The 14,513-nt window shown below is 40.5% G+C and overlaps 1 protein-coding gene across 1 annotated transcript in view; it reads left to right on the plus strand.

Moving 5' to 3' along the window:
- The window catches only part of LOC306665182 (uncharacterized protein), a gene marked incomplete at its 5' end in the record, with an annotated part of 55,537 nt that overhangs the window by 22,665 nt on the left and 18,359 nt on the right, over positions 1-14,513 (plus strand). Inside the window, 2 exons of the mRNA XM_079146510.1 lie at positions 755-851; positions 4,787-4,880. Of these exons, the coding sequence (XP_079002636.1) occupies positions 755-851; positions 4,787-4,880 (191 nt within the window). The remainder of the gene's footprint in view (positions 1-754; positions 852-4,786; positions 4,881-14,513) is intronic.

The following is a 14,513-nucleotide window of genomic DNA, read 5'->3' on the forward strand; positions in this document are numbered from 1 at the left end:
CACCACTGAGAAGTCCAAATTTGAGAGTCTTTCTTAGCTGGCTGGCTGACTGTATCTCACAATGCCCAAAATGGCTATTGGGAGAACAGCCCTGAGCATAGGGTTACAGGAGTTTTTATACCATAAGTGGGTACATTAATCATAAGTGTCTGTTGCTATGATTCAAAACTACAAACTAACATGAGATCTAAAATCATAAGCAGAAGGGAAAGTGGGTCAAAACAACCTTAGTTGGGTACAAGTTAAAGAATGGTTACTAACATCTAGACAATTGTTTTCTGACAGGGTACATTGTCCAAGAAAAATAGGAACCAAAGAACAATTTTACATTATGTAAAAATTGCCATTTTGTGTTGCCAGACACGCTGTGCTAAGCAACTGTTGATGGGTACAGAGGAGAGGTGTTCCCGCGGGAGAAGCATTTCCTACATAACATGGAGTCTCAGGGTAAAATGGAGTCTGTTTGGTCATTGCCCATGTAGCCTGGCCCATAACAGTATATTAAAAGATGTTCATGATCATTTAGCAGGGGAATGTAAATTCAAATAACATAGAAACCATTTCATAGTCACTAAGTACTAAACACTTCTAATACCAATGTTGGCAAAGATACAAAGCAACTATAATTCTTATATGTGCCTGGTATGAAATTCAATATTGTACAGCCACTTTGGAAAAACTGTTTAACAGTCTTTAAAGAACTTAAATTCTTATCATGCACTTCAGCAGTTCTACTCTTCTATTTTGTCACTAGAGAAATAAATTCATATCCACACAGACAAGTATGGAAGATCTCTAAAGCAGCTTTACTCACAACTCCAGCAACAACTCAATGCCCATTAATAACACAGGTGAGTAAATTCATGCCAGCATAGCCATGGATTTGGCATTATCAAAGTACCAGACTATAGATTCAGACAAAATCGCATGCATTCAAGGTGGTATGGCAATAGACCCAAACTACAGATTCGGGTAGAAGTGCAGAAAAATCCCAAAAGCATTTTGTTGAGTGAAAGAAGTCACATATAAGTGTTTTCCTCACCCTACTCCTACCCCTGCATAAAAGATTACATACTGAGCAGGGTGTGGTGGCATATGCCTGTAATCCCAGCAGCTCAAGAGGCTGAGACAGGAGGATTGCAAGTTCAAAGTCAGCCTCAACAATTTAGTGAGACCCTAGGTAACTTAGCAAGACTCTGTCTCAAAAAAATAAAAAGGGCTGGGGATGTGTATCATTGTTTGAGCAGCCCTGGGTTCAGTCCAGGGTACCAACAATAAATAAGTAAATAAATATATAAATATAAAGGGCCAGTGATGTGATTCATTGGTTAAGCATCCCTGGGTTCAATCCCTGGTACCAAAAAAAAAGAAAAAAGAAAAATAAAAAATATTTACACACCATAAGATTCCACTTATATAGAATTCTAGAAAAACAAAGACCATAGTGATGGAAAGCAGGTGTGTTCTAGGGATTGGGGAAAGATACTAACTTCAAAGGAGCATAATGGAACTTTTTGGATTAATGGTAAATGTCTTTATTTATTTATTGGCACTTTACCACTGAGCTACCTCGGGCCTTTTTTTTTTTTTTTTTTTGAGACAGGATCTTGCTATGTTGCTGAGGGCCTCACTAAATTGCTGAGGCTGGCCTCAAACATTCAGGCCTCCTGCCTTAACCTCCTGAGTCCCTGGGATTATAGATATGGGCCATACCCAGTTTAAAATTTTGTGTCTTATAAATTGTGGCTGACCCAGAGAGAATGAAAGAGGATATTCTGGAAACTACAAACCAAGCTGTAATATAGAGAAACCTCGCCGAGGAGCCTGAGATCTATAAGGACTACTCATCAGAGATGAACAGGAATGAGATAATGAGGAAGGGATTGTTGAGTTTGAGATTGTGAGTTGCTTTCAAGGGTGGAACAGCGTTTGTTAATTCCTACCCCAGATTAGCAAAGTCCCTTAATTTACCAAGAAATAAAGAAAAGAGATCCTATAACTGTTAGAACTTAAGTAAATGGTGACAGTAAGCTAATTTTTATTTATTTATTTATTTGGTACTGAGGATTGGACTCAGGGGAACTTGACCCTTGAGCCACAGCCCCAGCCCTATTTTGTATTTTATTTAGAGGCAGTGTCTCACTGAGTTGTTTAAAGCCTCAATTTTGCTGAGGCAGACTTTGAACTTGTGATCCTCCTGCCTCAGTCTCCTGAGCTGCTGGGATTACAGGCATGCACCACTGAGCCCAGCAACAATAAAGCTAATTTTTAGAAAGAAGAAAAGGCAAATACAGAAAGCTGAAATGCTACATTGTGAAGCAGTACATACTTAGACTGCTAGGTTTTGGCACATTTTCTCCACCACATGCCTATGGGTGTTCACAATCATTTGAACCAAAATATTCAGATTAAAATTTGAAAATAATGTTTGAATAAACATACCACCTTACTTAAGACAGTAGGGAGTCAGTGATTTCAGGGTTTATTTAATATGTTATTTATAGAAGATTAGGATTTCTTTTGCAAACAGTGAATAACTAAGAATTCTAAGGATAACTGCTTTTGGCAAATTGGAAATGTAACACTAGGAATAATTCCCTTTCATACAATTCTCCTAAGTGCTAATTTTTGCAGACATCTTTCCTAATCAGATAATGATTGTTTCTACCCAGACACACTAAGACTAGGAAATCAAACTGCCCTGTACAGTGAAAGCAACTTGAGAAAACTTCAAGTATTAAAACTATGAACTCCAATCACAGAAAATTTTTTTTAGCTGTCAGAAATTTTCATTTCTTGACTGGGGATGTATGTAGCTCCATAATACAGTGTCTGCCTAGCATGGGTAAGACACAGGGTTCTATCCCCAGCACTGCAAAAAACAAAAAACAAAAGAAAAAACTGTTCCCCTTATAAAAGAAAATTTAATTTTGCTCTACTTCCAGTGTTTCTACGTGTGTGTGTTACTAGGGATTGAACCCACGGGCATTTACCTCTGAACTACATCCCCAGGACTTTTTATTTTCAGACAGGTTCCAAGTTGCCCAGGCAGTACTCAAAATTTTGATTGTCCTGCCTCAGGCTCCCCAGCAGATGGAATTACAGTGTGCAACTCTGCACCTGGTTTCTTCCAGGTTTGTACAAAGATGTTACAAGTTAACTTTAGTTTAAAACACTCTTAGTTCTACTATGCTTTGATCAAAGGCTTAGTGGAAGGCAAAGAAGGTTTAGCTTTCACATTTAACAAGTTTCTTTGAAGGTGGTCTTAATAAAAAGTTCAACCAGAATTAACTCACGACATCAACAGCTTATTATTGTTTCAAATTCCCCTCAAATTGGACCTTCACATTTATTCTGCATGTTAATTAGGTTGTTGTTTCAAAAATAAAGATTTGATCTGGTGACCAAAAAAAGTTTTATTTGAAAATTATCTAATTCTTGCCAGCAGGGAGATGCATGCCTATAATGCCAGCACTTCAGAAGGCTGAGGCAGGACTATCTCAAGTTTGAGGCCAATCTCAGCAAATTAGCAATTTAGACTTTGTCTCAAAATAAAAAACAAAAAGGGATGAGGATGTAGTTCAGTGATAGAGCGCTTCTGGGTTCGATTCCCAAGAACCTTCCCTGGCCCCTCACAAAAAAAGGAAAAAAGAAAATCTTCAAGGCAAAATAATCTACAAGGCAAAATGTTTCAAAAGATATTTTAAAAACTCATTTGATCTCATAGTAAATTTAAATGCTCTAACAATAACCAAACCATTTTTACTATTTTATGCTGGCAAGAAATAAATTTAGTACTTTCCATTTAGTGTATGAAATATGTGGCAATTAGTGAAAATGTCTGGTTGCATTGTAAAAGTATAATTCTTACTCACCATTTTCCAGTTAAGATGTTAAGAGGCAGAGGAAAGCCACAGGCTGTATTAGTTCTAAATTCAAAGAACTTACTTTGAGTCCTCTTTTGGCTACTTACATATATACCCCACCTCTTGTCATCTAATTTAAATTGAAAAGACAAAAGATCCTTTCCAGGCTCTACTCTTTCAGGTGGGAATTACTTCTGCCCCTGAGGAAATGGGATACAGATTTAACCCAGGAGTTTACATTACCAGGTGACACTTGTGTAAGGGTTTAGTTAAGCTGTATGCTGGGGTAAATCAAGATATATTAAATGATTTAGCAAATAGTTGTTGAATCCCTCCTGTGCTTCAGGCAATATTAGACACTAGGTAATGTTAAAGAAAAATCCAATCAGACTGTCACAGGAGAAGACATATCTCTGAAGAAGGTTCCAAGGAGTGCCCAGAGGGAAGGGAGAACTTAACTCAGGACAAGGGGCGTTCTTGCATACATGATGAAAAGAATCATAGCATGTGCCTGTCAAAGGCATAGAGAGAGGTTTATTTAGGAAAGTAGATAGAATATTCAAGGGAAAATGGGGGTACTCTCAAGAGAGATGCCTTTGGGGTAAAGCGAAGGAATATACATTCAAGAGAGAAGGGTGGCTGTCTCCAGAGGGAGAGACAACAACCCCTCAGGTGAGGGGTGTTACTTCTAAAGGCTGGGTGGAGGTGAAGCTACACAATTTTGCCCATTTTTCCTTTGCTTGAGCATTGCCATCATGTTGCAAGGGCACGTGTTAAAGGCGAGGGCTCAGTAGTTGTAATTTTAATGGGTGCTTTCTGCATTTCATTGGTTCATGGGTGTTTCCTGAATTTCAATGATTTCTGGGCAATTCTTTTGAGACTCAGTTTCTCTCTTTATATTTCCAAATTCCTGTCTCCAGACCAGGTCTTTTCTTCTAAGAATTTGCAATCTGGTGGAGGAGAGTATGATAAGCGAGGGGCCAACTGCAGTGATTACAAATCAGTGTAAACACAGTAAGTAGCCCTGGGTAGCTGTGTGATCTTAGGGGCGACATCCATCTGTTCTTTGAGGTCAAAAAGGAAAAAAAGGATAGGGAGGTGCAAAGTGGTTACAGGGTTTGGGAATGTGTGGAGCAGGAGTCCTGTAAATAAACTGAAAGATAAGTCAGAATCTGACTTAGGTAGAAGAAATGCCCTTTCTCCTTTCCCCTTTCCTCACCCTTTCCCAAGGGCCAGTGTTTACAAAAGCCCAAGGCCAACAAGTAACAAATTGTTATCATTGGAATGGAGAATTTTGAACCTAGAGGGTATGATATTGTGACAATCCTGGTTCCTAATACTAATTTCTAACTTTAATAAGTGATAATTTTGTAAAAGAGGATTATTTACTATCTTATGACGAATTGAGATTTTCACTGGGGGGCTGGGGTGTAGCTCATTGGTAAAGCAAAGTACTTCTATACAGGAGAACTGGGTTCCATTCCCAGCAACAACAAAAAGATTTTCACTGGTTTTATGTAAGTGTCAACTGACTTACCCCCAGGGGTGCTCTTACCACTGAATTACATCCTCAGAACTTTTTATTTTATTTTATTTTATTTATTTTTTGGAAGTGGGGGTTTAACCCAGGGGTGCGTCACCACTGAGCTATATCCCAGTCTTTTTGAATTTATTATTTTGAGACAGTCTTGCTAAATTCTTTAGGGCCTCACTAAATTGCTGAGGTTGACCTCAAAGTTGCTGAGGCTGGGCTTGGACTTGATATACTCCTGCCTTCTTTTTCCTTTTTCTCAAAACCATGTCCTCATTATTGGATTGGCATTGGGGGACAAGGACTGAGCTTTTGGTGTAAGGCCCCCCAAAAAGGAAACCCCAACTCTGTCCCATGGATGGACAGCAACCCCAATCAACCGCAGGAGGCGTCACTTGATGCAAACCGCAAGAGGTGTTTATTCCAGCGCGCTGGGACCCAACTCCAGGAGTCGAGTCCCTAGCAGAAAATCTTGTAGGTTTATAAAGGCAGAAACCACACAACGGGAGGGGTCACACATGAAAGGGGGAAAAGGGGGAACAAAGCTGCCAGGAAATTTCAAAGGGGGTCTGGGTTTGCTGACAACATGTTTCACAATGTTTTACAATAGGGTGTAGATTCTGGTCAATAGTTTCTGGTAATCCTACTGTTTGAGCACTATCTGGCTATCAGGCTCAATTTACTCTTTTACTCTCTGTTTGGGGCTGTTTCCTGGAACAGCTTTAAGGGCTTTGTTCCCATTACTGGGAGGGAAACCTTAGGGAGTTGAGATAAAACAGACAGCTTAAAAAAATGTCCATTCTTTCATTGGTAATAGGATTACAGGTATGTGCCATCACACCTGCCTTATTTTCTTTTTTGAAAACCAGCTGGGCATAGTAGCTTGTGCCTGTAAATGCTAGTGGCTCAGGAGGTTGAAGCAGAAGGATCCAAGTTCAAAGCCAGCCTCAGCAATTTAGTGAGGCCCTAAGCAATTTAGGAGACCCTATCTCAAAATAAAATATAAAAACCGGGCACAGTGGTACATGCCTGTAATCCCAGTGGTTTGGGAGCCTGGGGCAGGAGGACCACAAATTCAAAACCAGCCTTAGCAACTTAGTAAGGTCCTAAGCAACTCAGGGCAATCCTGTCTGTACATAAAATATTTTTAAAAACAAGAGCTGGGGGTGTGGCTCAGTGGTTAAGGGCCTCTGGGTTCAATCTCTGGTACCAAAAAAGAAAAGAAAAAGAAAAAAAAATCCACTGGAAATCATAGAAAATCTACTCTTCATGACTAGAGATCTCACTCAGTGGAGTTTGCCATAAAGAAATAAAGAAATGATCTGACTGACATTTTCATAAGATTCTCATCATTTCAGAGGGGTTCTGCCCTATACATATACTTATACCTCTATTGCACAGAGAGGTCAAGGAAGACCCAGATGGTCCTTATTGTAATTCCCCACTCAGTCTACATTCCAATGATGTTACATCCAATCACATTCCCACAGGGTTGTCTGTGCTTCAGTTAGTCATGTCTAAGCAGTCTCTAATCCCAGAAGGGTTTGGTGCAGTAGCACACACCTGTAATGCCAGCAACTTGAGAGCTGAGGAAGGAGGATCCCAGGTTCAAAGCCAGGCTCAGTTACTTAGGGAATCTAAGCAAGTTGGTAAGACCCTATCTCAAAATAAAAAGGGCTGGGGATTTGGCTTGGTGGTTAAATGTTTCTGGGTTCAATCCCTGGTACCAAAAATAAATAAATAATGATAATAAAAATAAAACCCAAAAGGTCAGAGTTTGGAGAGCTTCCAGACATTTTGAACATGGGTAGCATGCCCAAAGTGGGCATGGTTACTCATACCCCCTTTTCACAGACGTATGCATCTCTTTATCTGTTTCCTTTGTAATATCCTTTCAATAAACCATTAACATAAGTGTTTCTCTGGGTTCTGTGAGCTTCTGTGCAATCTAATTGAAACTGAGTGGGTTATGAAAACCCTGACTTCTACCTGGTCGGTTGGAAGGACAGGTAAAACAACCTGGGCTTTGTGATAGGCATTTAAAGGGAGACTCAGTTGGGGGAACTGAGCCCTCCACCTGTGAAATCTGATGCTGTCTCCAGATAGATAGTGTTAGAAGTTGATTGGATTAGAGGATACCCAGCTGGTATCCATTGCTGCAGTGTTGCTTGCTTGATAAGTGGGAGGAAAACCCACTCAAGAGGGTCAGAAGCCTGCCAAGGTAATAGTAGAAGCTGAATTTTGAGTTTGTATCCCCACCCCATATCTACACAATATGCTTCAAAGTCGGTTTATTCCTTTTCCTTTTCTTTCTTTCTTTCTTTTTTTTTGGTTGGGGGGACAAGTACTAAGGATTGAACCCAGGGATACTCTACCACTGAGGCACATCCCTAACCCGTGTTAATTTTTACTTTGAGACAGGGCCTCACTAAGTTGTTTAGGACCTCTTAAATTGCTGAGGCTGGCCTCCAACTTGCCATCCTCCTGCCTAAGTCTCCTGAGCCACTGGGATTACAGGCATGTGCCACATGCCTAGCTGGGAAGGAAACCCTTTGGAGGAAAGACCAAGAACAGCTTTTTCAGCCATCTGCGTACCTTATGGCTGGTTTCCCATTCTGTAGATAGGATAGCATGTGGGGACTGAGAGATTATTGAAGAAAATGGTTGGCAGTGCGACTTATTCTTTTACTATCTCAGTAAGCAAAGTGAGTCATTGACTGGCCTAGGCAACGTGGGTCTTAGCAGCAGCTCCAGAGCACAGCAGCATACATGCCTGTTAAAATAACTTTATAGTGACTACTTGTTCTGAGTCTGTGTTGCCAAAGCCTCCATATAGCACAATAGGAGGAATGTGCTTAGATGCAAGCCTCAGCCTGTATTTTCAGTTGAAAAATAAATGTGCATGAAGCTGAGTTGCTGCATCAAATCCTAAGACGAGGTGATACATGCATGATTCATTATATATCAACATTTTATTTTCATTATATGTGCCTAAATTGATGGAAAAGAGATAAAAATTATGGCTAATTTTTGCTCCAGTCTCCCTTGTCAGTGCCAAGTAATTACACAGAAACCATAGTACAAATAAACACAAGTACTCCTACACATAGGTATAATCATTTTCCTGTTTAACTTTATTTACACTGTATACATGGTGGTTTAAAAGTATTTTCTCCAGCATTCACAAAGCTGAAATTTTGTCTTCCAAAGAATTAACAGAGTATTCTACAGCAAGGAGATGAGAAAAGTCAAATAGCCTCCAGTCTGCTGTGTGCTTTGTGACCGAGCCCTGGACAGACACGGAGTTAAGATTGTTGGGATGCAGAGGCCTGTGCTTCCTGAGCTGTACAGTGAGAAGTTGACAAGGTTTCAGTGTCAGCATAATTTGACCAATGAGAAAATACTTTCTTCTTTTTTTGTTGCTGGGTAAGAACCCAGAGGTGCTTTACGATACATTCCCAGCCCTTTTTATTTTTTTATTTAGGATCTTACTGAGTAATTTAGGGCCTCACTAAATTGCTCAGGCTGGTCTGGCACTTGTGATCCTCCTGCTTCAGTGTCTTTCTTTTCTTCCTTTCTTTTTTCTTCATACTGGGGATTAAAACTCATGAGTCCCATCCACAGTCCTTTTATTTTTTATTCTGAGACAGGGTCTCACTGAATTGTTTAGGGCCTTGCTAAACTGCTGAGACTGGTCTCGAATTTGCAATCATCTTGTCTCAGTCTCCCAAGTTACTGGGATTATAGACATGCACCCACAGTACCAGGCTATCTTAACCTCTTAATTCATTGTCTGTACCGTTATGTGTATAAACTGACCCAGTCAGAAAACAAAATTTTCCACATATGTGATTATTTTTCAAAAGCCACTTTTATACCTGGACACAGTGGCTCACACTGTAATCCCAGTGAGTCTGGAGGTTGAGGCAGGGAGACAACAAGTTTGAGGCCAGTCTCTGCAATTTAGTGAGATCCTGTATCCAGAAAAGGGGGAGGGTAATCTGGGTATATAGTCAGTGGTAAAGCACCCCTGAGTTTAATCCCCAGTACCACAAACAAACAAACAATAAATACCACTTTTATTAACACATGTAAAAATCAAATAGGTCGAGGAAAGTAGCAAGGTAGTAGAGCACTTCCCTAGCACATGCACGGCCCTGGGTTCCATTCCCAGAATGGCAAAAAAAAAAAAAAAAAAGTTTGAAAGTAACTTTTGCTACTAGAAAGCTTAGTCTCAAATTCTTCAGAGTTTTTTTCCTTAGTGATCTTTTTTCTTTTTCTTTGCAGTACAGCGGATGGAACCCAAGGCCTCAAGCATGCTACGGAAGAGCTCTACTACTGATCTATATCCCCAGACTTTTAAATTTGTTTTGAAACAGGATCTCAGTAAACTGCCCAGACTGACTTTGAATTTTGGAATCCTTCTGCCTCAGATCTTCAATAACTGGGATTACAGGCATGCACCAACACACCTAGCTCCTTCCTTTCTTGTTTATTGTTTTATTTTGTTTGTTTTGGTACTGGGGAATGTTATAGTCTAGGGGTGTTGGGTTCCTTGTCTCCATTCAGCAAAGAATTGAAGAACAGGCACAGAGATAGCAAGCAAGCAGCAGGTTTACTGCAAAAGTGACAGACTTCTCCAAAGAGGAGGGGTCCTGGAGCTAGGAGTTTGATGGGGAAGTTTTGGTTTGTTTTTTCTATGGTCTTTATACTTTCTTCCTTTCCTTATCTCCTCCCCTGTCGATGCTTTCCTCACTATCATTCATTGGTAGCTGCTATATCCAAGGGTCTATTTTAGTTTTTTTTATTGGATCCCCCACTTTGGGGCACAAGTATGGAAATGTCTGTCTGATTGAGTTCCCCCACTTGTGTCCAGTAACCCTTTCCTCAAGCAGGAAGTTGACCTCATCAGAAGACCTCCTCCATGCTCCTTTGTTCTGGCCCTACCCTTAACTTCTTCAATGGCCATCTTTCCCTGACTGCCTACACCCTTCTATATCTCCCTCAGGGATTGAACCCAGGGATATTTAACCCCTGAGTGACATCATTAGCCCTTTTTTTTTTTTTTTTTTTTTTTTTTTTTTTTTTTTTTTTTTTTGTGAGACAGGGTCTTGCTATGTTGCTGAGTACCTCACTAAATTGCTGAGTGCTGGCATCAAACTTATGATCCTTCTGCCTCAGCCTCCCAACTTGCTGGAGTTACAGAGGTGTGCCACTGTGCCCAGCTTCTTGTTTGTTTGTTTGTACCAGAGATTGAACCCAGGGGTGCCTAATCACTAAGTCACATCCCAAGCCCATTTTGTTTTTTATTTTGAGATAGTCTCTTGCTAAAGTTGCTCAGAGCCTTGCTAAATTGCCAAGGTTGATCTTGAATTTAAGATCCTCCTGCCTCAGGCTCCTGAACTGCTGGGATTTCATCCCATGCTACTGCACCAGGTTTCCTTGGTTTTGATGACCTTGACAGTTTTTGAGGAATCCTGGTCAAGTATTTTGAAGGGTGTTACTCTTTTTTTTTTTTTCCCCTAGAATGTCTCTAAATTGGAATTTGGTGTTTTCCTAATTTTTTTCTTTCTTTCTTTCTTTATTTCTTTTTTTTTTTTTTTTTTTTTTTTTTTTTTTTTTTTTAGTACTGGGGATTGAACTCAGGGGCTTTCTACTACTGACCTACATCCCTGAGGCTAGCCTCAAACTTGCAATCCTCCTGCCTCAGTCTCCCAAACTGCTTGGATTACAGGTATGCACCACCGTGCCCAGCTGTTATTTTTCTTTTGATTAGACTGGAATTATATGTTTTGGGGAGAAAGACCACAAAGGAACACTGTTATTTTTAATCATACAATTTTGTAACATGGATTGTGGAGTCCAGTGGGTTGTCTTATGAATTCAAAGAATGAAATTCACAGCAGAGGGTATAAAATATATTTTATATTTTTTATTTATGTGTTTTATATATTTATAATGCAAAGTATAAGATTTTATTAAAGCAGACAAGACATCACTCAGAAAGTAGGAGAAACCAAGCTTTATTTTACACCAGCAGGCCCAGAAGAAATTAGCACTCCAAAATTTTGAGCCCTGATCCACAGTTTCTCACAATATTTACAGGTTATTTGACATCATCTTAGACCCAGCCTGTCATTGGGGCTTTTCTCTTAAAAAAAAAAAATTCCTAATCTGTGCGACTGAAGGCCTGTGCAGGTCTTCAGTGCAAGGTCTCTAACATAAAGCATGCTCACAGAACAGATAAGAAGAAACAGCTCTTTTCACAGACATCTATTACATTTCAGGAGGGATTAGTCAGACTCTTAGGGCAGTTATTGACAGTGCAAAAGTTAGGGATCCAAGTTTAATTAGGCTTTCTGGAGAAAGGCTGAGCGAGGGGAGGGGAACTGACACCTTCCCCAGGCGTTGAACTCTTACCATAACGTTTTTGTAATTTCATTTCACAACCAGGTCTGGTTTTGCCATCACACTCTGACATGTGGGAGGGGAATCCCAGAGGGTCACCAATAGGTGGCTATTGTCTAGAGGTTTGTATGGATCTATTGAAAGCACCCAGAAACCACTCAAGATGAGGGAACTCATGCAAGAATTTTATTAAGCAGACAGGTAGAGTGTCTGCCCTCAGGGTGAGAGAGAGAGAGAAAGTGAGAGAGTTGGAGAGTGAGCAAGAGTCTAGTGAGCGAGAGTGCGCGCAAGAGCAAAAGTGAGGGAGAGAGAAAATGGCGGGGGAGCTATTCTTAAGTACTGAATTTTGCTGGCTAATAACAGACCAATGACTGACTTGGAAGTTTGAGGGCTAACAATCTGGGTTGTAAAGTGGTGTTGGGGAGGCAGAATAATGGCAACAAAATAGCAGATCTGATGCCAATATCCCTAGCTTTAAGGAAGTTAGTCCAGGCCTTATCCTGGGTAGGATACTCAATGTCCAGGAGGAATTTGCGCAACTTTTAGTCCATTCAATATATTGATTTGGCATTTTTTTCTTCTTTGTTGAAGCTGTGAACTTCAGGTCATGTGTATTCTAATTTTCCATGGAAAATTCTAGGTCACATATGTCCTGATTTAAGAATAACCTTTTTGCAAGTTCTCAGCAAAAGCCTGCAGCTGCTATTTGTGCTCTGCTGCTCAGTTAGTACTGAGTTATAGTTATTTCCCTATCTGCTTAACCTTACCTCTGTTGTGGGGTATAACAGGGGTTCACTTGATGCTTTGGTTATATCCCTTATTGCTTTGAAACTTACATGGTTTTTCTTTTTCCCAACATTTTCCCTGATCCTCTTTTCCCTAAACTTCTCCTCCCTGAGCTCTCCTCTCTAATTTTGTTTTCTCTGAATCTCCTCTGTAAAAGCCCCCTGTTCCTGATGATGGGCAGAATCACAGTCTTTGGGACCGGAGTCCCTTGTGTTTCCCCTTTGCTAGCAAAGCAATAAACCTTCTTTTTCCTTTTTCTCAAAATCGTGTCCTCGTTGTTGGATTGGCATCAGGGACAAGGACTGAGCTTTCTGCAAAAAGTAGTAGTAGAAACTAAGATCTGGGTGCTAGATGTGCTTATTGCTACTGGGGTGTTGCTGCTTCTAGGTTCTTTAAGCTGACAGAGCAAGGAGACATATGTATAGATGTTAACCTAGGTACATACATATGTATAAGTATTTCGATATGCAGTCATCTCTATATTAAACTATTAATGAGTTCATACTGATGCCTTCAACAGGGGTCATATTAGCTTCCTTTCCTTGTTTATCTGTAATGCCCCATCCACTAGTGAGAACCAGGCTCCCACTGTTAGAAATACTGACATGCCCCAAGAAATCAAACACGTGTTTGAAAGTCAGTGAGCAAGTAAATCTTTTACTTCTGCCAGAAGGGCATGCTAATAGAACCTGATAGCAAGCATGCTGGGTGAGTAGACTGCCAGTTTATATACCTAAGGAGTGCAGCGCTGCTCTTCACCCTGATTGGAGGACTCGGGTACAATCTATGCAACTGACTAATTTTAAAATTACAGTGGGCAAAGGGACGGGCTATAATTAAAATGGGTACAATCATATGCAATTAAGGCCGAATACTATATTCTGAAAATGGACTACCATACTTTCTATTTCTCTTACCACCATCTATCCATTTAATTAACTGCATAATTCTTGTCTAAATGTATAGCAGTTTCAGAAATATTCATCTGTATCTTAAAATCACAGGTTTTAGAAAGAAAACCATTCCCTTTAGTGATTCCACAGTGGCAGGTTTTGTACCTGACCCCCTCTGGAATCAGAAAAGACAACACCTCTTGGTGTCTCCCTCTGAAGATGGGGCATATTCTTCCTTGAATGTTTCACCCCCAAAGCTTCTCACTCTCAGAATGACTGCATTCTCCCTCAAACTTGTACTTCTTGTTTTTCCCCCTCAAAAAAAGTATCTTTCCTGAGATAGCCTGCATTCTTACTTGAATGTGTATGTTATCCTAAATAAATCTCTGTGGGGGGGGGGGGCGGGGGGGGGGAGAAAGGAAGGAAGGACAATCGACAATCATCCAGTCACCCCTGGATACTGGGATGGGGAAGATCACAACAAATGAGAGGAGGGGAAAGCAAGGGAAGGGTGGACTTGAAGTGTTAAATCATCACAAAAAGTATTTGGCAGAAACCCACAGTAACAGATAGGACTGACCTCTGCAGACAAGTATTATTCAGCTGCAGGGTTAGGAGGTGTGGACTGTGATGCCCTGGAGGCCATAAAGCACTTCACCAAGCAAGGTATACAGGGCTCACAGGCAAAACTAAATTGCTTGAGGTGCGTTTCATTTGATGAATTTGAAACAGAGAAGGCCAGATGCAAGGGAAAATGAGGAATACATTAGCATACTCAGAGCACTGCAAGGTGAGGCATACCTGTAATCCCAGCAGCTCAGGAGGCAGAGGCAGGGGCATTGCAAATTCAAAGCCAGCCTCAGTAATTTAGTGAGGCCCTAAGCAATTCAGTGAACCCTGTCTCTAAATAAAATATAAAAAATTGACTGGGAATGTGGCTCAGTGCTTAAGTGCCCAGGGGTTCAATCCCTGCTATCAAAACAAAACAAAAAACCATATTCAGAAAAGGGTGCCTCCAGGGTTGAAGAC

Source organism: Sciurus vulgaris (assembly GCF_902686455.1).
Source record: "Sciurus vulgaris genome assembly, chromosome: 1".
Taxonomy (NCBI): Eukaryota; Metazoa; Chordata; class Mammalia; order Rodentia; family Sciuridae; genus Sciurus; species Sciurus vulgaris.